At 47.9% G+C, this 23,931-nt stretch overlaps 1 protein-coding gene and 1 pseudogene across 9 annotated transcripts; one reads left to right on the top strand and one right to left on the bottom strand.

Moving 5' to 3' along the window:
- Positions 1 to 377: 377 nt before the first annotated feature.
- On the top strand, positions 378 to 21,694 carry C1QTNF2 (C1q and TNF related 2). Of its 9 annotated transcripts, none has more exons than XM_086707255.1 (6): positions 392 to 510; positions 835 to 978; positions 9,794 to 9,869; positions 10,640 to 10,719; positions 16,969 to 17,221; positions 20,918 to 21,694. In XM_086707255.1, exons 4-6 carry the CDS (start codon positions 10,675 to 10,677, stop codon positions 21,529 to 21,531), a joined length of 912 nt encoding a protein of 303 aa, XP_086563381.1. In that variant the 5' UTR covers positions 392 to 510; positions 835 to 978; positions 9,794 to 9,869; positions 10,640 to 10,674; the 3' UTR covers positions 21,532 to 21,694. The 9 variants fall into 9 exon arrangements, with proteins under 9 accessions (XP_025780192.1, XP_086563381.1, XP_086563564.1 ...); XM_086707314.1 differs by having other exon boundaries at positions 405 to 510; positions 880 to 978; XM_086707438.1 differs by lacking the exon at positions 9,794 to 9,869.
- LOC112861649 (surfeit locus protein 2 pseudogene) lies at positions 3,433 to 4,475 on the bottom strand (annotated as a pseudogene).
- Positions 21,695 to 23,931: the final 2,237 nt, after the last annotated feature.

Genomic DNA, 23,931 nt, shown 5'->3' with positions numbered 1-23,931 from the left:
CAACTAAACATGCACACACGATTCATAATCACTCTCAACTCGGTACACTCTCCTCGGTACACCGAGGAATTTACGCTGCTATAAGCTGTCACGCCCACAAGCATCCTCTGATCCACAGCCAGATGAATGCTCACATGAAAGCAATACAGATGTCTCTTGAGACACAGGCACAAGCACCCACACCCTTGCAATCGCTTGAGTAGCAATCACTCTCGTGCATGTAAACCTTCAAATACACTGACAAGCTCTACACACAGACATGCATTGACACACTCAAGTTGTCACCAGCGCTGAAATTTTTTCCAAACCGATGCGGCTGCCAGAAGGAGAGCTCCGAGCTGCGGGCTGGCCCACGTGACCGGGAACCAAACGCTCCCGCCCATGACGGGATGGGAAAAGTATGCCTGGGGCGGGCGCTGGCCGAGCTGCTGCGGCAGGAGGCGGGGACGCGGAGCAGCGCCGATAGCTTCGTGGCTCCGGAAGCCCCTGGACGTGGCGGAGACTGCTAGGGTGAGTATCGGCGAGCTACCCGAGCTACCCGCGCCCCCACCTCCGACGCCCTCCCGCGGGGTCGGAAAGCGCTGGTGGGAGGGGAAGGATCCGGTGCTGGAGAGGGGACATGGGTGTGTCCGCGGCAGGGAGGTGGAGAGCTGCAAACGTCCCCTCTTTGCAGGCCGGGCAACCCCGGGATTCCCAGCTCCTGACCTCTGCTTTATGAATTATAACATGAATTAACATGTGCTGAGCGCTTACTGTATGCCAGGCTCTGTGCTCAATGGCTTACCTGTTGATAGTAATACCTCTACCATTGATTGAGCGCCTATTTTGTGCCAGGCTCTGCCAGCCCTCTGGTGTGCTGTTTCACTTCCATGACGACAGGTTATCCCCAGCTGCAAAAGAGGAACCAGGCTCAGGGACGTTAATGACTTACTCAAGACTGCACAGCTAGTAACTGGTGGTAAAGGGGATTGAACCCTGGTAAGTCTCAGTCCAATGCCCCAAGCTAACCATCATAGTTGTTATTTATGGAGTGCGTGATCTCATTTATATTAATTAAATATGTATGTAGATGGGCAAACTGAGTTCAAAAGGTACTAAATGGCAAGCTGAGGTTTGCACCCAATTTTTTACAACTCTCTTCACCCTCCCTCTTCCCCCAAACTACTTGTCTCCAAACCTTGTCTTACTGTGTTCTTATTTCTCCAACCCACTGACACGGTCCTGTTCCAGGACTGTATCTCTCAGCTGAAGGACTGCAATGGCCCCCAGTGGTCTCCCAGTCCGCTTCTCTCCCCCAGCACCACAAAGCCTTTGCACAATTTCAGCATCCTCTACTCTTTGGCCACAAGACTCTCCTACCTGAACCCTTCAAAATTTCCCCGTCTTAGACCCGCCATCTCCCAGAGACCTTGTTGATCCTACCCAGACCTGTCCCTACCCCCACCCAACCAGCAGCAATAGCAACAAATCCTGCATACGTCAGCCCATGGCTGATGCTCAGTTAGCATTGTTCAAAGTCTGTCCTCTCCTCTCCCCACCCCCTTCTGCCCCCTCCCCCGTCTGCACAGTTCTTTCCTGATTTACTCTTTTATCTGGTAATTGTATCCATTAAGTCCACTTCCAACTGCTAACTCCTCAGACCCCCCACACCTCTCAGAACATCACTACTACCCTTCATTCTGACGCATCAAGTGTGCCACTGAGTTTGCTTCTTCCCAAATGTCTGACTTCTCCCCATCTCCTAGCAGGGACACCAAACTTGCCTACCTTCTGATCCTTAAATGTTAGGGTTACATTTTGTTTTAAATGACATAAAACTAACAACGCTCATCACAATTCAGACAGTACAACAAAGGGGGGGGGGGTGTGAAAAGTAAAAGCCCACACACCTGCTCCTAATTCTGAGAGGTAACCTGTTTATCAAGAAGCTGTGTCCTTTCACAAATTCTGTGTGTGTGTGTGTCCCTTTTTTTTTTTTTTCTTTAGCTCAAGGAGAATCATCCTTTACAGTCCATGCTGCAACTTGCCTTTTTCACTTTGTGTATGTTGGCCGTCTTTCCATCTGCACGTCTGGACTTACTTTATTCTCATAAAGGCATCACAGTGTGTCATTGTACGAGTAAATTGAGGTCTCTTCCACAAGTCTGGGGTCATCTCTGAAGCTATTCTGCCTCCATCAAATAGTCAGCAGGTTCCCCCAGGAAGTGACTGCTTTCTCGGCAAATCCCTCTTCTTCCCTATCTTGCTCGTCCTCATCCGTTGATTGGACATAGGGGACTGAACCTTCCTTCCTACAGTACCAGGCTCTAGTGCTGTCTGCTCCCAAATGTTCAGCATAGGCTGATAGTCCATGTACACGCTCACGGCTTCCCTCACCCTTCCCCCCATCAGAGGCTTGCCAGCCGGGTTTGCCTCTGTGAGATGAACTCCTGCATAAAGCAGATTTCAGCTCAAATTCTATTCTAGGTTTACTTTTGAAAGGAATTCTATGCCAAGTCTTTTTACAAGGAAATAATCCTCCTTGGATTTGTGCATTGCTGTGAATGGCTTACCTCTATTAACACACACGTGCACGTGCGCACACACACACATACACACACATAGCTGCCCTGTTAGTTAAGGCTTTATGCTCATGGGTCCTGTGCCCAGCGCATGGTAGAGGGACATGAGCCCTGGTCCCTGAGTCATCAGGCTTGGGTCCCCTCCCAGCTTTAACTGGGAAAAAATGACTTCACTTTTCTGAGCCCTGTTTTCTCTTCTGCCAAGTGAGGATGATAGTATTAGCCTTACTGAAGTGTAAAGACAGTAAAAGGAAAAAAGGAACATCAAAGCTTTGAAATCAGAACACATAACATACATGGAGAACACCCTTTTCTTCTAGGCCACAGGTTGCCAGCTCAGATGCCAGCAGGGGCCGCGTGTGACACCGAAGTAAGCAGAATGCATGTCATTTGGGAGTGGCAAGGACTGTGGGCACAGAATGTAGGTCCTATGTAGTGGTCTGCTAGGGCGGCCATCACAATACCACAGACAGGTGACTTAACAGAAAGTTATTCTCAGAGTTCCAGAGGCTAGAAGTCCACGATCAAGGTGAGGGCCAGTCTGGTTCCTTCTGAGGCCTCTCCCCTTGACTCGCAGATGGCCACCTTCTCTCTGTCCCTCACATGGTCATACCTCTGTGTGCTGTGTCCTAATCTCCTTATAAGGATGCCAGTCATAGTGGATTAGGGCCCATCCGTAGGACTTTATTTTCCTTTACCTCTTTAAAGGCCCAATCCCCAAATATATAGCCCCATTCTGAGGTTCTGGGGGCTAGGACTTCAACATATGAATTTGGGGGAACACATTTCAGCCCGTAACACTTCATCTCAAAGGGCAGTCAATTGGTGCCCTGCCAAATGTTTTTCAAGGAAATAATCCAGATTCTCAAGAACACCTGGAAATCTTGATTTATTTTTTATTTTTTGCTTTCTCCAACAACCTTTCATTAACCTGTTTAAAAGTGCTGAAGCTCTTAGGTTTATGGTGATGGCTTTTTAAATATTTTTTTAATGTTTAATTATTTTTGAGAGAGACAGAGAGACAGAGAGAGAGAGAGAACAAGTGGGGGGGGGGGCAGAGAGAGAGGGGGACAGAAGATCCGAAGCAGGCTCCACGCTGACAGCACAGAGCCTGATGTGGGGCTCAAACTCATGAACTGTGAGATCTTGACCTGAGCCAATGTTGGGGAGGCTCAACCAACCAAGCCACCCCAGGTGCCCCAAGTTTATGGTGATGACTTTTGAACTTCCGTGAGCCCATTGAGCTTCCATTGAGCTCTTCTCCCAGTGCTTGAGAACCCTGTGCCTATCTACTTCCATCTCTTCTCTGGCCCCAGGGCTCTTCTCCCCTGGATTCCTTGGCTTCTCACCCTCCTCCTCTGGCAAAAAGTCGTCGGTGCTGTCCCCATGCTCAGTCCCTCCCAGGTCCTTTCTGGTGAACAACTCAGGCAGGTGCAGGTGTGTCATGCTGTCCTTGCTGTCGCTCACAGCTGCTCCGTGATCACTGGACATGGGTTCCCAGAAGGCTTCTCTCGGACGGGGTGGCTCGGAGCTATGCATCTGGTCTCTCTCCTTTTCCTTTTGTGCAAGAGGCAGGCAGACGGGCACACATTCCATGCGCTGCTCCTGGCACTCTTCGCACAGCTCTCTGGTACCTCTGGCACTGGGTAGGCCTGAACGGGTGCTCCAGGGACTTGTTGATGTGCTGCAGGGTGAGTTTGCAGAACAGCTGGGGTGGGTTCTTGGTGCTGGGCATGATATGCAGTTCGGGGGGGTGCAGGCCAGCTGCCCGTATTTCTTGCCACAGGTGTAGATCTGGTGCTCAGGCAGAAGGCAGGGCAGCTCGTGCCGGTGAGAGAGCATTCCCTTGCAGGCACCAGGCTCCAGCCAGACTCTGATGCCCTTGCCCAGAAATCTTGATTTTAAGATAAGACCTCCCACGGTTTACACTGACAACAATTTCAAATGAAAAACAAAACCAAAAAAGCATCAGTCAGTGGTTTACCTAAGGCCACCGATAAGCCTCGGGTCTAGATTATCATTCCCTCAGTGGCAGGGCCATCCTCCCTAGCTTTTTTATTTTTACTTTTTTAAGTTTTATGTATCCATTTTGAAAGGGGGTGGGGAGGGGCAGAGAGAGAAAGAGAGAGAAACCCAAGCAGGCCCTGGGATCATGACCTGAGCCGAAACCATAACCTGAGCCACTCAACAGACTGAGCCACCCAGGTGCCACATTCCTCCCTAGCTTTTTAATGCCTTCCAACCAGAGGTCAGTGCACACTGCAGTGTTAATAAAGAGCTGTTTGCTGAATGAGTAAATTCGAAGTTTATAATCCTGTTTAAAGTAGGTTACGCATAGGGGCAGCTGGGTGGCTCAGTGGGTTAAGTGTCCGACTTCAGCTCAGGTCATGATCTCATGGTTCGTGGGTTTGAGCCCAGTGTCGAGCTCTATGCTGACAGCTCAGACCCTGGAGCCTCCTTCGGATTCTGTGTGTGTCTCTCTCTGCCCCTCCTTCACTTGTGTGCCTGTGCTCTCTCGCTCTCACTCTTGCTCTCTCTCCCTCTTAAAATAAATAAATAAACTTTAAAGTAGGTCACACATACAGAAATCCTGGACCTTTGCATTTGTGCTTTGTTGTAAAATCATATCAGCTGTTATGACTGCCTTCCAGCTGTTTACCCCAAAGTTCCCAATCGTTCAACTCCCCATGCTCACACTTTACAGAGGAGGAAGCAGAAGACCCAGGTCTGCTCAGTTAGCCTCCCATAATATCGTTATATCGTATCTCACATTGTTTTCACTTATTATCATTGTATCAGAATACTACTACCATTAAGGAGTGCTTACTGTCGCCTGGTTACTGCATTATCTCATTTGATGTTCACAATTATTCTACCAGAGAGGTATGAGAGATCTAATAACTCAGGGAGACATGCCTAAAGACCTCAAACAATTCAAACTTATGTAACTCAAAATGCAGATATTTCTGTTTACCTATTAGAATAATGCTGTCATGTGGCTCTGGCAGAAGCACGGTTTACAATTTACAATTTACAATTCACACTGCCTTCCAGGGTTCTTGACAAACTTTTAATTTGGGGATTTTGAATTATTTCAGATTTTACACATAAAATGAAACAATAGATATTTTTCTATCATGCTTTTTCAAATTCAAATGGTTTAAACAAGACCATGCAGTATGTTTTTTTCCATTTTACACATAAGGAAACTGAGGCCCAGAGGGGTTAAAAAACAAAGGTCAAACATCTATAACATGACTCCTAAGCACCAGACCAGCTCTGTGCTTCTTGAAGGCCAGCCCCGTGTCAGGTCTTTAGAGTTACTGTGAATACCTGTCAGGGCCTGACTGGGACTAACTCCATGGAGACAGAAAGCCCAGAGAAGTCAAGGACAACTTGGCCTTTCCTCCCTAGCCCTTCAGAGTTCAGAATTTGTTCCTCTCCCTCAGCTCCTGGGTCTTCAAGTGTGGTGCCTTCTATACTATTCCAAGGGATCATCTAGCCCCCAAATTTCCTTCCCTTGCCTTCTGCATGGTTCTGGATGCCCTTTGGAGAGATAGCTTGTTTTAAAGACAATGGAGGTTCAAGGCTTGCTTTCCAAATGATCACACAGGTGTGCCAGGCTGGACCCTCAGTATAACCAGACCATGTGCCCTGTGAGAGTGACAGTCACATCTTTTCATCTCCGGAACCTCAGTGTCTGGCCTCGTAGGCGATAAGAGTAAGTGACACCATTTACTGAGCATCCATGTGCCAAGCCATGGTACCAAGCACCTGACACCCCATTTGGCCTCCTGTCACTTGATGAGCTGAGCACTATCCCATCGATTCACCTCTTTGTATTACGGAGCATGAACACACCAGATAGCTCAGTGACATGTGGCCAAGGCAGACAGCCCCATCCCTCCCTCAGGACGCAATGCAAGGGCGGGAGCAAAGGTCAAGCCTCCTCTCTTTTGGTGGCAACTGACAGAAACACAACACAAACCACCTTAAATGAAAATGGAGAAATAGAAGAAGGCAGGGGCTCCGCCTGAAATGCCACAGGACTCAGAGGTCAGGACTGTTTTTCTTCATGAGTTCAGTTGCAGTTGGTGACAATTACAATTTTAAACAAGGTCTTAATTTTTGAGTCATGCTTTATTTTCAATATCCATTATCTTGTTTGATCTTCAGAAGGAGAAGAAATAACAATAATAGCTAATGCTCTTGTATCCCTTATCACATGCCAAGCGTTGTTCTAGGAACATTCTAACCTCATAACAACCTTCTAAGGTAGGTACTATTATTATTGTCCCCATTTTGGAGAGGAGGAGGCTGAGAGAGATAGAAGAAGTAATATGTAACAGGTCCCACAGCTGGTTCATGGGATCTCAACTCAAGCGGCTGTGTATTGAGCTGATACAGTAGCCACCATGTGGCAGGTGAGCACTTGAAATGTGGCCAGTCTGAATTCAGATGTGCTGCAAGTGTAAAATACACACCAGGACTCCAACACTGTGTGCTAGTTTACAAATATGAAATGCCTCATTAATAATTTTTACACTGATTACATGTTGAGATGATATTTGAGATCTGTTAGGCTACATAAAATATTAAAATTAATTTCACTGCTACTTTTTACCTTTTGAACATGGCAATGAGACCCATTCTGAACGGTGGCCACACATCATATTCCTACTGGATAGCGCTGCTCAAACACGCTCCCCGGCACTCCGGCCTGCCACTTGAAGGCTGGCCTCAGGACAAGCTGGATACAGGGCTCGGAACACCCTCAGGCCTCCTTCCCTCCCCTCACATCTGGCACATCAGCTGCATTCTTCTAGCTCACTGGAGTCCTTGGTCTCCATGGCAGAAAACAACTGTGGGCAGCTCCAAAGTTGATGGCTTTGTGCCCTCATCGCACAGGCAGCTGAGGCCCAATGTGAAGCAGCCGGGGACCCGGGGTCGCGGGCAGGCCCCTTGCCCCCCACGTCACATCACATGCCATGTTGGTTGGTTTGCAAGGGTTTGGGTGTGTATAGCAGAAGGTCTACCTCTGGTGTGAGCACAGTGGTCACCAGGCTGACTTCCCGTGTGCCTTTGGCAGGGCAAGCCCTGCGAGATCCTGGCCCCTGGGATCTCATTAGGTCGCGCTTTGTCCTCAGATCTCTTTTTCTACACTGAGCCAGAAGCGGGGAGTGGAGGAGGAAAAAAACAGCAGATAAAATAGTTTCTGGGGCTTCTTGGCAAGTGGACCCCATACCTTTTAACCTTCTGCGTTAGGCTCTGGCGGCTGGAGTGCTTCCAAATCCCAGGAAAGGGGCCTTTTCTGTGAGCACCGTGTGCAGAGCTGCTGCCAGCCCCTCTCCTCCAGGCCGTCTGTCAGCTTTTCGGAGAAGCTGGAGAGGGCTGTTTGCAATTTGCTTCCTGGAATTCAGGGAGGGCATGGGGTGTTTTTCATTATAGAATTCTCACTCCCATCAAAGGGAAGTTTCAGGGAGCTTCAGCCTCAAGCAAGCCCCACCCCATTGCAGCCACCAGCCCTTCCCTTTTAACCCCAGAGTCTAGGAGGATTGCTAGCTGGGTGGGATTCACATACCCTCCCCGGCCTAGAACTCCCCCAAACACTCCAGGGGCTCCTAGTGGGAGGTCGGAACTGCTTGCTCTTAGTTCAGAGACAGGCGGTGGCAATTACAACTTCGGGCTCTAACTTTGGTATCATGTTTGCTTTCAACATTCGCTACCTTGTTTGATTCTCAGAACAGCGCTGTAAGGCAGACAGTGTGAGTGTTACTACCTCCATTTTATAGGTGAGGAAATGGAAGCTCAAATACAAGGACATGACTTCCTATGGTCACATAACCAGTAAGTTACAAGACTAGGGCTGGGACCCACATCTTCCGATCCAAAACCGGTCATCTCTCCCTATTTCCTTCACTGGCCAAGTGTGGCTTTGTCATCTGCACAAAGCAAATGACAGTTGTGATCCTGTTGCCCCTGATTAGGAGTGTTTTGTTCAGGCTGTGGAACAACTCTGGGCTGAGCACGTCCTATGTGCGGGGCAGGCACAGTGCTGGGCTCTGGTAACATAATAAAGAGCAAGACAAGCAGGGCCTTGCTTTCCTGGACCTTCCACACCAGCGGGAAGACACAGTTAGTGGGTCGAGAAGCCAATATAATCACAACTTGATCCACGTGCTTTTGAAGGAAAAGCAAACCAGAGGTGGGTGAGATATTTTCGTTCTGCGACCAGGCAGGTCTCTCTGAGGAGACAGTAGTACAACTGAACCTTGAAGGATGAGGCAGGCAACTGTCTGTGGACTTCACAGGGAGGAGGTTAGGGTTGGGGCAGAGCTCACAGGGAGGAGGTTAGGGTTGGGGCAGAGCTCACAGGAAGGAAGTTAAGGTTGGGGCAAAGTTCTCTCCAACTGCTGAACAGTTAGGGTCTGCACACTGGGCTCAAAGATTTGAGTACGGCACCTCATTGTTCCTATAAAACTCCAGGAGTTGGATATATTATTACTTCCATTAGATAGTTGAAAAACTAAGTGGGTGGGTTTCCCATGGCTTGTTTTTTAATGTCTATTCAGAGAGAGAGACAGACAGACAGAGACAAAGACAGAGAGAGATGATCCACAGCTCGCTCTTTGCTGAGAACAGAGAGTCTGATACGGGGCTGGAACCTATGAACCATGAAATAATGACCTGAGCCAAACTTGGAAACTTAACCGACTGAGCCACCCAGTTGCCCCTGGTTTCCCGTTGCTCTTAATTGCAGAGTGTATTACTACCACTACCTGTCAGTGTGTCAAAACCTGACAACCAACAGGCCAGATTTATTTAAGCATAATATGTATCTTCCTGTCTCCCAGGCAAGATGACTCAGAATTCAGCAGCCTCGCTAAACGCTCAGGACAGTGTCCCACTCCGGTGTAGTCAGCAGGACACCGATGTCCCCACTTGTGGCCCTTTTCTCGGCACAGTCTGGGCTGAGGGCCCTTGGGAGTGAACCAAGGGCTGATGTCCTGGGGGCCAAGGGCAGAAAAAAGGAGGAAGGCTCATCCCCCTACATTAGCTCCTAGTGTTTTCCTAGAACATGTGTATCTGAATCTTTGGCGACTTAACTGAGAGATGAGAAGCCCAGGGACTGAGCAAATTAAAACCAGACTGAAGAACTTCATCCAAGTTTAGTACCTCATGATTTCATTCTGGGAGGTTGACCTACTAATGTATCTTTTTTTCTACGACAGGAAGACTGTCATGCAGCCTTCTTACTCAGCTCCCACCAGAAAGGAGAATTTAGGAACTAAGATAGCTTTTAAAAAGGTGAGGAAGAACCAATACTTTTTTTCTCTCTGATCAATTGAACAGATACTTATGGAACACCTGCTGTGTGTAAAATGTTCTGCAAGCTCTCTCCCCAGAGTGAGGGTGGGGGCCCCCTGTGCTTTAGGAGGTCAGGAGGAACAAGGGATTAGAATTAGATCTGGTTTGGGTTGGAAAAACTGAGAAAGGGAGAAAACGTTTTTGAATCCAAGGACTCCTTTTGGATTTAGTCCATCGCCTTGTCTTCTCCTTGCTGTGGATTTTCTTGAGGGTAGAGTGTGGATCTCACTCATTAATCAGGAAAAGATTTCTCCAACACTCCCTGTGTGCAAGGAAGTTGGAAGACCTGGGGATATAGCAGGACCAGCTGGGGTCCCTGCTCCCATGGGGTTTCCACTTTACTAAGAGAGAAAACAGGCCCAGTAAGCAGGTTAACAAGCAAACACAATGAATACACATGCGTTGTTGTAAGGGCTAGAAAGACACAGACGAGCTGAAGTCCAGAGGGAGAGCTGTCTGAGAGGGCATGTCAGGGAAGGCCTTGGAGGAAGTGACATTTAAGCTGAAACATGAGGAATAAAGAACCAGGGAGCCAACAGGGTGCGGCTCCTAGGCTGGCAGAACAGAGCCTGGCCTAAAGGAGGTGGGGTGGCTAGGCAAGGGGGAGCAGGAGAGGCAGGGGGAGCTGGGACGGGGGCGGTGACAGCAAAGACCAGGTCATTTAGGGCCTTGTGGGCCACGTCAGGGTTTCCAATGTTTGCTATTTGCAGCCGGCAACAACTGGAGTAAGACCCTCCAGGAAGTGATGTGGCTGAGTTATGGTTTTGAACAGTCCTTCTGGCTTCACATGGTGAGTACATTTTGGGGGTGGGGGAGGGCGTGGAGGGAAGCAAGAGACCAGCGAGGAGGCTCCTGCTGGGATTAAGCAAGGAGTGAGCTGGGGCTGGGGCTGTGCTTTGTGCTGATTTTTTGGTTCAGCTCATGGGAACACCCTATTAACACTCCAAAGGGACTTGTTGATGTCAGGGCCAAGGACCCCCAACCCCCACCCCATCACCTTGACTAAGCCACGTGTGGGCCTCTCAAAGGACAAGAGGTTTTTCCCAAGCATTGATTTCCTCAAGTATCCTGAGGAGAAAAAGCATCACTTCTACATTTTCAGTCATGTATTATATATACACAGGTGTATATGTGTATGTGTGTGTTTACAGGGGTGTGTGTGTGTGTGTATGTGTGTGTGTGTGTGTGTGTGTGTAAACTGATACGAAAGAAATCTCTCCATTGCTATGTGTGGCTTTGGCAAATGCTTCAAGGTCTCCTCTGTGATTCGGAATATTTAGGAGGAAAATCTAAGAAATGCTGACATAATGGAAAGCATTTGGGCATTAGGGTCAGCCAAACCCAAGTTCAAATATAACTTCTGCCATGAACTAGTTGTGTAAATATGAGCAAATTAGCCTCTCTGAGTTTCAGTTTCCTCTTATATAAAACACAAAAATAGCAGGGGGAAGGGAGAGAGGTGTAATAGATGAAGTGTAGTCTTCAGAATCCCTCAGACATGGGTTTGAACGTAGTCCCCGTTGCTCCAATTGTGTGACTTTGGGTAAATCATTTCACTTCTCGAAGCCTCTGTTTCTTCCTCTGAAAAATGGGACAATAAGTTTATCACCCTCATAGAATTTATTATAAATGCCAAATAAAATAATTCATGCAAAGAGCCTCACACAGTGCCTGGAACATTGTAGGTGTCTAATAAAGTCAGTTTACCTCTGCCTCAGTTTCCCTGTCTGTAACTAAAGGGGTTGGTCTGTTGGGGCCCTCCTCAAGTTTCTAAATTTATTTAAAAGAGCTTGGAAGAGGTAACCTATCTGGATTCTTTGGGGGGCTCTGGCTCCCCTCCAAGCATCTAGCCCCCAGGTTTGCTTACCACCATAGTGTGGAGAGTAGGCATGGGGGCCAGACTCAGGAGGGTGAGAGCACTGTCTGGGAGCAGGACTTTTTGGAGCCTTGTTTTTCTTGGAGGTGTGCTAGAGGCAAAGAGTCTCTCCTCTCCCTCCAGAATCTAGTCTCCCCGCCTTCATTTCCAAAACAGTTCCTGGCTCAGACTGCGGGAACCACCAGCCTCCAGCTCTGAGAAATCCCTTCCTCCCTGCCTGTTCCAGAGCCCTGCTGCTCCACCCAGCCACTGGGGCCTGCTCTGGGCCAGCTGTCATCGAGCAAGATCCCCTGTTGTCCAAAGAAGCAGAGGTAGGCAGGACAGCAGACCCTGCTCCCTCTTTCTGGGCTTGTATGGCTGAGAGTGATCATCAGAAGAGAGAAGGGGGCTGCAAACTGAAACAGATGCTTCCTCTCTCTCCTTCCTCTCTCATCTAGCTGTCTCTCCTTCCTGCCTTTCTTCATCTAGCTGTTTGCACGACTCTCATCTGCCTGGGAGACTCACTCCCACCCACTTCCTTCCTCCCTGTCCCTGGTCCAAAATGTTTGCAGTTGCAACTTTTCCAAACCATTACAAACCTGCTTTGAGAATTGAGTTTCTCTTGTGGGCGCCCAAATGTGTCACAGCTCACAAGTAACAATGACAGTTTTCCAAGACTCTCATCAAGCAGACCAGGAGAGGAGATGGAGATACCTGGGGCCTGGGAGCGTTGGGGACACGGTTCTCTGAAAGTACATCATGCATATGACACTTCCAGCGTGTTCACCGGGTCTGCCAACTTCCTCTACTGTCATTTAGGCCAACCATGTTGAGTACGTGTGACACCAGAGGCACATCAAACTGTAACTTGATTTTTGTCTCCTCTGCCCCTTTGTGATGAAGCCAGGGAAGCCCTGGCAATCCACTCCCATCAAATCCAATCTTCAATCTTTATTCAAAGGTGACACTTCCTCAGCAAAGATGTGAAGCTGGCAGGGCTATCCGCTCCCTTTCTCAGCTCACCCCTTTCCAGGCTGAAGGAAGGAGAGATAAGGGGACAGGAAGCAGGAAGGCTCTTCATGCTTCTTGGCAGAGACAGGGACTGAAATGCTCTGCCTCTCTGGGCCTGGCAGACATTGAAGCTGCCTCTTTCGGGGGTGCCTTTTGCTGGCTCCCTGGGGTTGCCATATTGGACTCTGACTGTAACAGCCCTGAAGCGGGCACACACATTCTCTGTTTGTTGGCAAGTCCAAGCCTCGCCCTTGGCCTCCGGCTTTCTGGTGTCTGCCCTGCATGGTTATCACTGCTGGGGCCCCTCACTTTCTGTCCAGACCCCTCTGGCCCAGGCTGGCTCCCACTGGGGAATGTCTACTGCCTTCCATCTCCTGGAGAGACGAGAAGGCAATTGGCCCCCTTCCCATGCTCTCTTTCCCCTTTTGCCCAGCCAGTCTCTCACCTTCCAGCTTTCTCACACAGGCCTCAGAGGCACGGCCACTCTCCCTCCCCCTCCCAGGGACACAGGTCATATTTTAAAATCCTTGATCTGCCAAGAGCGCCAGGAGTCATGGAGTGGGCTCACACTGTTCCTTTGTCGATTCTTTGCTTTGGCCTGACCACTCCATTTAGCATACAGCCTCTCATGAGTCCTGGTGCCCAGGTGGAAGTTTTGATTGTAACACTCTCTTACACTCGCTCTCTAAGTCTTGCTTTTCCCCCTTCTTGGAGACAAGTTGCCCAGAGCTCACCTGTGCCCTAGTCCAGTTCTCCTTCTCCATGTGGGGCCTCAGGCCTTCCCTCCATTCCAGCAGATGCCCTTGCCCAGGGTCCTTGGTGCTGTGCTCCTGTCTGGGGCTTTCCAAGGTCTCTGTGCATATTTGGTGGGGGGGGGGGGGGGGAGGGCCTGCCCGAGAGTCTTTAAGAACGGGTGCGCAATGCCACAGATAACAGTGCTCTTGATTAAAAAGGGTTACTAGAAAGGGCTAGGGAGGCATTAAAGATAGTGAAATAATTTACCAGACTGAAATAATTTTCTTGACTTAATCAGGATTAAAGACATTTTAAAGACAATAACTTTGTTATTATATGACATAATGTTATTGAAAACAGCATCTAGTACTAAATCACCTCTCCCTGGCCAGGGCCCCATTATGACACCTATCTAGAGAAACCATCTGAGGTCCAAACAAGGTGAGCCTTGGCTGGAACTAGAACAGCCCCTGCATCTGGGGCAGTACAGCACTGTGGTCTCCCCTCCTCTCCCTGGCAGAAGAGGCCTGGTTTTCTCTCCCCTTCATCTGTCCCCAGGGTTAAGGATTCTGGAGGGGCCAGGAGGACAGGTAGAGTCAGCCTGTTTCCAGAGGCAGCCTGAAGTCTGGACAGGCTCCTAGGACCAGGGCAAAGCAAGGTTGGAAGGAAAGGGAGGTTGAGGGCCCAGGAGGAGAGGGGGCCTGCCAGCACCACAGCACCTGTTGTTTGAAGGCTCTGGTTACGTAGCCCAAAGCAGTGCAGTCACAGTGGAGCCAGCAAGGGTTACATATCTGCGAGAGGGCAGGTTGAAGTCTGAAAGGCTCAGCACCAGAGGTGAAGAGACCTGAGAGACCATCTAGTCTAGTGATTCTCAAAGTGGGTCCCTGAACTACCAGCAGCAGCATCACTCAGATACTCATTTATAATGCAAATCCTCCAGCCCCAGCCCAGACCTACTGAATCATAAACCCTGGGGGCGAGGCCCAGCAAGACAGGTTTAAACAAGCCCTCCAGGTGAGTCTGACCCACGCAGAAGTGTGGGAACCACTGACCTAGTTCAAACCCCTTATTGCTCAGGTGGGAAAACAGACCCAGAGAGGGAAGAGGTCTTGCCTAAGGTGACAAAGCAAGCTACACTTTGGAGCTCATCCCCACGGGAAGAAATCATGCCTGGAAAGTTCGTTCTTGAGAGAGAGGCTGTTGATTGCAAAGTGACCGAGCCAATTTATTGAGAGATCTTGGTCAAGTTGCTTATTCCTGCTCTGGACCAAAGCATCTGCGTCTTTATGTGTGGGTCTGGGAGTGCATCATTTCCGAGCATATAACACTCTGGCTTCTGGTGATCATGCTACTGCAGCCACCAGCCTTGAGGACACAGTGCAAAATCAAAATACATTGAGACTTGTAACATTTCTTTAAAGATGACTTCCCATACCACTTTTCCAGGAAGCTCTTACAGGATGGGTGCCACCAAACTGAGGGATTTTTTAAAAATTGTTTTTAATTAAACAAAGAGAGAAAGACCTAGGATTCCTAAAACAGGAGATATAACCCAGGAGAGAGGCAAAGACGATCGCCACAATGATCATAAAGAAGAAGCTAGGATGGCAACTGGTTAGCATGTGTGGGGATCCAAACAGGAGGATGGGGGGCTCCGGGACTTCTATCATCAGGAAAATAAATGGAACAAATTATCTGATATATTTGATAGTGTGGAAAATAGTGACTTAGGGAACTAAGCCAAAGAAAAAATTAAGTTAATATCTCCAGTAAGGAAAAAATGTACAAGAAAGGACATATAATTATAGTACAGTGCTTAGCTTAGCAATAAACAATACTCATAATAATCCAGAGTGTAAATTTTGATTTTATCACAAATTATATTTTAACTACATGAGGGAGAAGAAATCGGGGCTAGGGTGTTGGAAGGGGGCATATTCTTCATCTATCATAAATGAAATTCAGAAGATAATGTCTAAAATTGATAAATAAGGGGCACCTGACTGACTCAGTCGATAGAGCATGCAACTCTTGATCTCAAGGTTTTGAGTTCAAGCCTCATGTTGGGCGTGCTGCCTACTTAATTAAAAATTTTTGCGGGGGGTGCCTGGATGGCTCAGTCACTTAAGCAACCGATTCTTAATTTTGGCTCAGGTTCGTGATTTCGAGCCCCACATTGGGGGCTGGCAGCACAGAGCCTGCTTGGAATCTCTCTTTCTCCCTCCTCTCTCTGCCTCTCCCCTGCTCGTGCTCGCTTGCTCACTCTCTCAAAATAAATAAACATTTAAAAATTTAAAATAGTCTTTAAATAAAAATAAAAACTTTTTTTGATAAATAAAAAACCATATACACAAGAAGAAATAGCTGAAAGGATTTGGGGTAGGGTGTGAGGTTAAGGATAGGTAGGACTGGAGATCACAGTTTTATGCTGTGTGTGACTTATAATATTATTTGACTTCACAAACAATGTAAGTGTATTATTTCACTTAATTCTTTTTTTAATTTTTTAATGTTTATTTTTGAGAGAGAGACAGACAGAGCACAGGCTGGGGAGGGGTAGAGAAAGAGGGAGACACAGAATCCTAAGCAGGCTCCAGGCTCTGAGCTGTCAGCACAGAGCCCGAGGTGGAGCTCGAACTCACAAACCACGAGATCATGACGTGAGTCAAAGTTGGACGTTTAACTGACTGAGCCACCCAGGTGTCCCTTCATTTAATTCTTAAAAAAAAAAAAAGTATGCATTATAGCCTGCAGCAAAGGGGCACACACTGTGAATGTGGCCTGTCTGGCTCAAACCCCAGCCCTGTCACGTGCTAATTGCAGGAGTTAGGCTTGTTGTTAAAATTTCTGGGCATCCACTGCCTCACCTGTGTCTCTCTGGCAAGGATGCTCTGAGGTAAGTAACATACAGAAAGCACTTAGCCCATGCCTGGTGGCAGGAAGCACTTAGAAGAGAGGCTGCTACCATGACCTGCCGTGCTGCTCGGGTCTGGGGCATCTTGACTCAGAACCAGAGCCTCAGTGCTCACCCGGCCATGTGCTACCCTGAGTCCCCCTGGAGAAGCAGCATAGTTGCAAATCATCACCTAAAATTCAAAGTATTTCTACTTGTGCCACGGATTCGAATGAAATCCTAGCTTGTTTCTTTCCGCCCACTGCTCCTCCCAATCGGCCTGACTGGGCCATTAGGTCCTACCTCTGTTTCAGCTACACTGAAGGACAGCAGTGCGATGATGAGTGCCTCACCCCCAAGACTTCTCCAAAGTGTATTCTGCGTCCGTGACTCGGTTCATCCAAATATGTCCTCAAGACATGAGAACACTGTCCAGCCACTTGTATATGATGGAAGAGAGAGTCTCTTCCGGCCGCCTCCCCTCCTCCTCTGGTTTCCTTTCTGACTGACCACCAATCAGCTCACAGCTCTTTTGCCTTCCACAGGTGACCACCATGATCCCTTGGGTATTCTTGGCCTGTGCCCTCCCTTGTGCAGCTGACCCGCTGCTTGGTGCCTTCGCCCGCAGGGACTTCCAAAAGGGCTCCCCTCAACTTGTCTGCAGCCTGCCTGGCCCCCAAGGCCCGCCTGGCCCCCCGGGAGCCCCAGGGCCCTCAGGAATGGTGGGAAGAATGGGCTTTCCTGGAAAAGATGGCCAGGATGGCCAGGATGGGGACCGGGGGGACAGCGGAGAGGAAGGTAAGAGGCCCAGTGCCTGTCTCTCCTATTCCTGCCTGGGGTTGACATCCTCTGGCACAGAGGGAGTTTAGTTATGAAAACCGGTGTGAATTCCATTTCATTATAAACCAAATTAATGTCTTTTTAAAAAACAGAGCAGTGTATTCTCCTGAAAGGAACAGTAGGTATCAGATCTTGTGTTCCTTCGCCAGCTGCACCATTGACTTGCTGAGTTGCTTTAAGCAAGTCTCCTGATATATGATTCAGAACACCTTTGGCTGCAAGTGACAGAACTCAATTCATAGCCTTGAATGGAATTTATTGGCTCATGCAACCAGGAAGTTCAGGAGCCAAGCTTCAGCAATGGCTGGGTCTGGGAGCTCAAAGCTGTTGTCAAGGCTCTGCTTATCTGTGTGTGTGGGTTTTGTTTTCACAAAGGCTGGAAGTTTTGAAATGGCTACCAATGGGCTCGAGTCTAACTCTTCATGGTTTGATCCACAGAGCAAATCTCAGCATGACTAATCCTTCTAAATCGTATAGGTATCCCGGACCACCAATCCTTTTGGCCATGGAGGTGAGGTACTACGATCTTCCAGGACTGGGTCATGTGCCCACCCCTGGTGTGTGTGAGTGGGTGGTGAGTTGGTCATTGTGGTTGACAGCCTTGCTGGGACCACACGAAGTCATGAAGGAGGAGATGCCAGGCAGCCAGCAGACTGGACAGTCTCTACAGGCCCTTTCAGCCTTGACATTCTTTGTCTCAGAACTTTTAATGTCAGCAACATCCCTAAATGTATGTTTTAAGCAGTAGGGGAATCATAATAACTTTTATTTGTATGGCATTTTAACGTTGACAAAGCACTTTTGAGTATGCTGCTCCACTGATTGTCCATACCATGCTATGAAGGAGGTATTCTTACTATCCCCATGTTACAGATGAGGAAACTGAGGGTCAAGGGTGATTAAGTTGAGAACAGCACGTCATGGCTGCGAGACCTGAACTCTGGAAACAAACTTGGGGACCTGTTTTGGTGAATTAGTTAACCTTTCTTCATTCCTCAGCTGCTTCATCTCTAAAATAGAGATGATAACAGCACCTACCCCACAGGGGTCTGATGATGATAAAATATGACGTGTGAGGCATCAGCCTCAAGTAGATGTACAATAAATGGTCATCTCCCCTTAATTGATTGCTGAGATCATGTAATAGGCTGGTACCTGACTCCAAATCTAGACCTTCTCCTACCATACTAAATTAACTCCTCCAAAGCACCTCCTTCCCCACAGAATAACTATATAAATAATGGTAATGGCTTTGACTTGGGGAGGTATCACAGTGTGTCAAGCACTCATGTCATGGTATCCCATTCCATGGGATACCCCAGTGGTAGCTTCAGTCTGGACTAGTGCTCCAAGCAGGGCCAGACCGAGTTTTCCCTGACATTCATCTTACAGGTCCCAGAGGTGGGAGGGTATCTCTGCTATTGACTTTTTCTCCTTGATCAAGAGCCATGAGGATATAGGCTTGGCCATCTCTCCTGCCCATGCAGAGAGTCTCTGCTGAGAATTAAGGCAACACACCAAGGAAGGTGGTGTTAAGAGACAGAGTCCTGACCTGCAAAGCTGGGCCACTCTGGGACAAGTACAGGATATCATCCAACCACCTCTCCCTGACATACACATACAAACCCATCTCCAAAAAGGTCTTAAAAAGTAAAACCAGCTTTTCTTGAAGTTTCTTGAAAAGGTATCAAGAAGGAGGTACACCACATAACACACTGTAGAACTTCCTGATAAGCTTTCTTATCTATTTGTCTCACCCCAAAATCTCCAATTCAAAATGACTCAGTCTTTATTCCTCCTCACCTTTCTCCCTCTATTAAAGCAATAAGTTTTGCTTATTTTTATTTTTTCATGGGACAGTTTTATAATCTGACTTTTTCCCCATGTAAAATTTTTTTAATTACAAGTAATACACAAATAAATTCTTATGGTAATATATTCAAACAATACAAATAAAGCAAGAGAGCTCCTTAATTCCTACCCTTCTCATCTTCTTCTCACTTTCCAGAGGTAATTACTATTAATTGGATAGATGTATATCCTTCCTGGCCTTTTTCTACATAATTTATATATGTGCATAGTAATACCAGGCATTCATTGCCAGGCCCTTAACATAAGCAATCTGCTCCTGAAAATTAAATGAGAAATTTCAGTGAGAAAATGCTCTTTGGGAATCTATTTCCCAATTACGTAAAATAGAAAAAATTTAAATGCATTACATGTTAACTCAAAAGTTTAAGACACAGTAAAATGCCTACATATATGCATATAAGAAGCAAAGTACCTTTTTAGAATGAAAAATGCCTACAGCATTGCTTTTTGATCACCCAGTTCATTTGGTGGTTACAAACAGTCACCTGCGTACAATAATACTAGGATGACTTCTGGCACCAGCAAACTTCAGAAGCAGGCCCTCGATTAACATTCAGCAAACTTCAAACACCTACACCCAATTCTGCCAGTCTACCAATTATACCAATTATACAAGTGTATTTAGATATGACTCAAATCTTTACCCACTTTTGTTTTGTTTAAAATGATATATTGAATTTAGGGGACATAAATAGACATGTTTCCTGTATAATCATTAGCCAAAAATACTGTATTGAGAGAAATGCACATGTTATGAAATCTGGGTATAAAAAACCAAGGGTCATTCTACAGGGAAACATTACTTGGGGAATGTTCTTCAGGATATGCCAACTATATTCTGTGAGTGTTTACTATGGGCCAGCAACTCTCCTATGCACTTAAATGGTTGTAGAACTAGTTCGTGTTGTGGTTTCCTTTCAACAAAAAAGTTTCAGTCACCTGCTTTTCCCTCTCAACAGTGTACTTTAGAGAAGTTTTCAAATAGTACACATAAATCTCCTCACTTTTTTAAAACTCCTGTATAGAATTGCACAGTATGGGTAGACCATAATTTTGGAATCATTTCTCTTTGAATGTTTATTTATTTTGGGGGAAGAGAGAGAGCATTTACAAGCCGGGGAAGGGCAGAGAGACAGGGACTGAAGATCTGAAGCAAGCTCTGTGCTGACAGCAGAGAACCTGATGTGGGGCTCAAACTCACAAACTGTGAGATCATGACCTGAACTGAAGTCGGATGCTCAACCAACTGAGCCACCCAGGTGCCCCATGAATCATTTCTCTTTGGACAGGCATTTAGTTGTCCCTAGTTTTGCTATTATAAACAGTGCTGCACTTAAACTCTTGCACTATGGACAGGGACCTTGTGTACTAGGCAGGGCTCTTACTAAGATTGATATGTTGAAGTCAAGAGGCTTCTTCCAATTCTTTTGTCAACCCATTTCCAGCACAGCCCATTGAAGGACTGGTCTGGCAGGCAAATCAGACTCTTCCCTAGAAGGCAGGGAGAAGGAAAGGGGTGAACTGTTATAAGTTATTCTTTTTTGCCCTGATCTACAGTGGTTCTGGAGGGTAAGTATCACCATTCCCATTTTCCAGATAAGACTGGGAGAAGTGCCCCAGGTTATACCAGCAGGATTTTCATCCATTTCTATGTGACTCCAAAGCCTTCTTGCTCTTTCCATTACCCAAAGGCTCCTGCTCCAAGGATGGAAAGCCAAGGCCCACAGCCTCTGCCTAGTTCTGTGAAGGCCCCTCCATAACACCAGCTGCTCTGTCTTCCAGGTCCACCTGGCCGGACAGGTAACCGGGGAAAGCCAGGACCAAAGGGCAAAGCCGGGGCCATTGGGCGGGCCGGTCCTCGCGGCCCCAAGGGGGTCAGTGGTGCCCCGGGGAAGCACGGCACACCAGGAAAGAAGGGGCCTAAGGGCAGGAAGGGGGAGCCGGGCCTCCCAGGCCCCTGCAGCTGCGGCAGTGGCCACGCCAAGTCTGCCTTCTCAGTGGCAGTGACCAAGAGCTACCCAAGGGAGAGGCTGCCCATCAAGTTTGACAAGATCCTGATGAACGAGGGCGGCCACTACAACGCATCCAGTGGCAAGTTCGTCTGTGGCGTGCCGGGGATCTACTACTTCACCTACGATATCACCCTGGCCAACAAGCACCTGGCCATCGGCCTGGTGCACAATGGCCAGTACCGCATCCGGACCTTCGATGCCAACACGGGCAACCATGATGTGGCCTCAGGCTCCACCATCCTGGCTCTGAAGCAGGGTGATGAGGTCTGGCTGCAGATCTTCTACTCAGAGCAGAATGGGCTTTTCTACGACCCTTACTGGACCGATAGCCTCTTCACAGGCTTCCTCATCTATGCCGACCAGGACAACCCCAATGAGGTATAGACAGGCAGGTGTTGGGTCTCCAGGGAGGTAACCAGATCGTGGACTTCCAGAATAAGACCCCTCAACTCTCTTCTGAGTGGGAGTGGGACCTCCCAGCCTCGGACATTCCTCCTCTGCCCATTGTTTCCTCCATCATTAAATCCAAGCTTTTTTATTCATCCTCCCACCTCTCCATTCACTAAATTTTTTTAGTGTCCACTGTGTGACAGGCACTATGATATGCTCTGGAAGGTGCCTCTGTGAACAAGATAGACAGAGGCTCTGTCGTTGTGAGGCTTACATTCTAGTAGGAGATACAACTTACAAATAAACAATCAAAGAATATAATTATTGTTCCAGGATGGAGACACACATGCCATGGTCAAGAGTAACAGGAATTACTACTATAGTAATGAGACAAGGAAGAAGTTGAAACTGTTTTTAGATTTTACTTTTTTAGGTTTACTTACATAAGGTCTATAAATCTTAAGTGGACAACTCAATGAGTTTTTACACGTGCACACAGCTTGTAACTTCCATGTAGGTCACGAACAGAATATTTCCTCCTCTTCCACTCCCCAAGGCTCTCTTAAGTGCCCTCCCAGTCAGCACCAGGAAGAAGTTATTTGTTTTCAAGTTTACTTATTTAGTTTGAGAGAGAGAGAGAGAAGAATAAGAAGAGAGAGAGAATCCCAAGCAGTCTCCACGCTGTTAGTGCAGAGCCCAACGTGGGGCTTAATCTCACGAACCGTGAGATCATGACCTGAGCCAAAACCAAAAGTCAGATGCTTAACTGACTGAGCCACCCAGGCACCCCAGGAAGAAATTATTTTTAAGCTGAGTCCAGAAGCAGAAGACAGAGCAAGACAAAGGTCTGGGGGAAGGGGCCTCCTGGAAGAAGGAGCTGTGGGGCAAGGACCTTGCATCAGGAAAGAGTTGAAAATATCTCAGGGACTGACTGAAGGCCAGAGAGATGAGTGAAGTGAGAAAGGAGACAGGAGGCATGAGGTGTGAGGCTGGATATGATACAGAATCTCACAGGCCATGGCAAAGAGTTCACTCTGCTCAGGAAATCTCATGGAAATGCAAGAGTGAGCTGACATTAATATGGGGATAACCTTGAATCTGCTCAATGCATGAGTAAGCCAGTCTCACACTTAAGCACTTTATTGTTAGTTACAAATCACCTACAAGCTCACTTCTCAATCAGGCGGATACACCAGGATATGCAAGTGTGCGTGAGAAGATGGCAGGAAGGAGTAACGTGTAAGTGAATCTTGCCCCCTCCTCAGGGGTTTCCAAAGTACAGGGATCTGAGGGACAGAAAAAGCTACAATATGAAGTGGCTGGTACTGAGAGAGCCCCACAGGTCAATTGCTGAAGAGAAGTTTCTGATGGAGCTGGCAGGTTGCTCTGACTGACCTCTAGCTGGAAAGGTGGGACCAGCAGGGCTGCCTGGGGTGGTCCTGGAAATGGGTGGCCCCTCCTTAAATAAAATGAGGATTACTTAAAATAACTCCATTCTCTCTGGGCCACAAAAAGTAGGGGATTGGGATGGGTTTAAGAAACCCAGGAAGGGATTTGGGGCCCGAGTGGATTAGTGTATGGGTTGTGGTCCTGCCCATCACCCCCGTAGGAAGGAAGGTGGAAGGTTATCTTTGTCTGTGAAGAGTTCTTGTTTCTTTTCCTTTATTAAAAAAAAAAAAAAAAAAAAAAACTTTTTAGGAGCATCTTTAGCCACTTCCTCTTCCTTCCCCCAGGGATTTAGTCATTTGAAGGCAGTTGACTTAACCCTTTATAGTCTAAGTAATAAATCCAGCCTGAGCAAGATGGGCAGGATCCCAAAGCCCTGTGGTTGCCCCTTCTGGGCCTGACCTAACCCATGTCCCATTGGCACCCTGCCAGGGAAATCCCCAGGGAGGGCCGTGGAGATGGGGAGGGGGGGAAGGTGAGGGGAGATCTTAGCATTCTTTGTGGGGGGTGGGGCAGATAGAGGCAGAGACCTTCCTTAGATGTGGTCCAGGGGCTGCTGGAGATGGTGTGATAGGAGCACCAGGTTTGTGGCATGTGGGACAGGAGCAGGTGACATGGTTGAGAGAGTTGCTGGCAGCCTGCTGATGGCGAGGGTGAGGGCTGGCTTATCCACTCCCACTTCTGAGGTGGCTGCCTCTGTGGGGGGCCCGCTTGAAGTCCTTAGGCAGATGAGGCAGGATGGAGGCCCAAGTGAGGAAGGCGTTCCAAGTAGGTGGCCTTCCCAGGCACACTGGGGTAGCAGCCCCTCCTCCTGCCTCTGGCTGCTCGTTGTGGGCCTCAGCAAACAGGACCTGTCTTTACACCTTCATGTTTGTAGGCATTGATGAAGACCCAGAACCCAGTGCATCTTAATGCAATAAAATTGCCCTTGAACCCCAGTGCTTTTCT

The sequence above is a fragment of the Puma concolor genome, chromosome A1, assembly GCF_028749965.1.
Source record: "Puma concolor isolate L17-30 chromosome A1, mPumCon1.1.hap2, whole genome shotgun sequence".
Classification (NCBI taxonomy): domain Eukaryota; kingdom Metazoa; phylum Chordata; class Mammalia; order Carnivora; family Felidae; genus Puma; species Puma concolor.
Note: the sequence above shows the minus strand (reverse complement) of the source record. Positions and strands in the feature narration are given on the sequence as shown.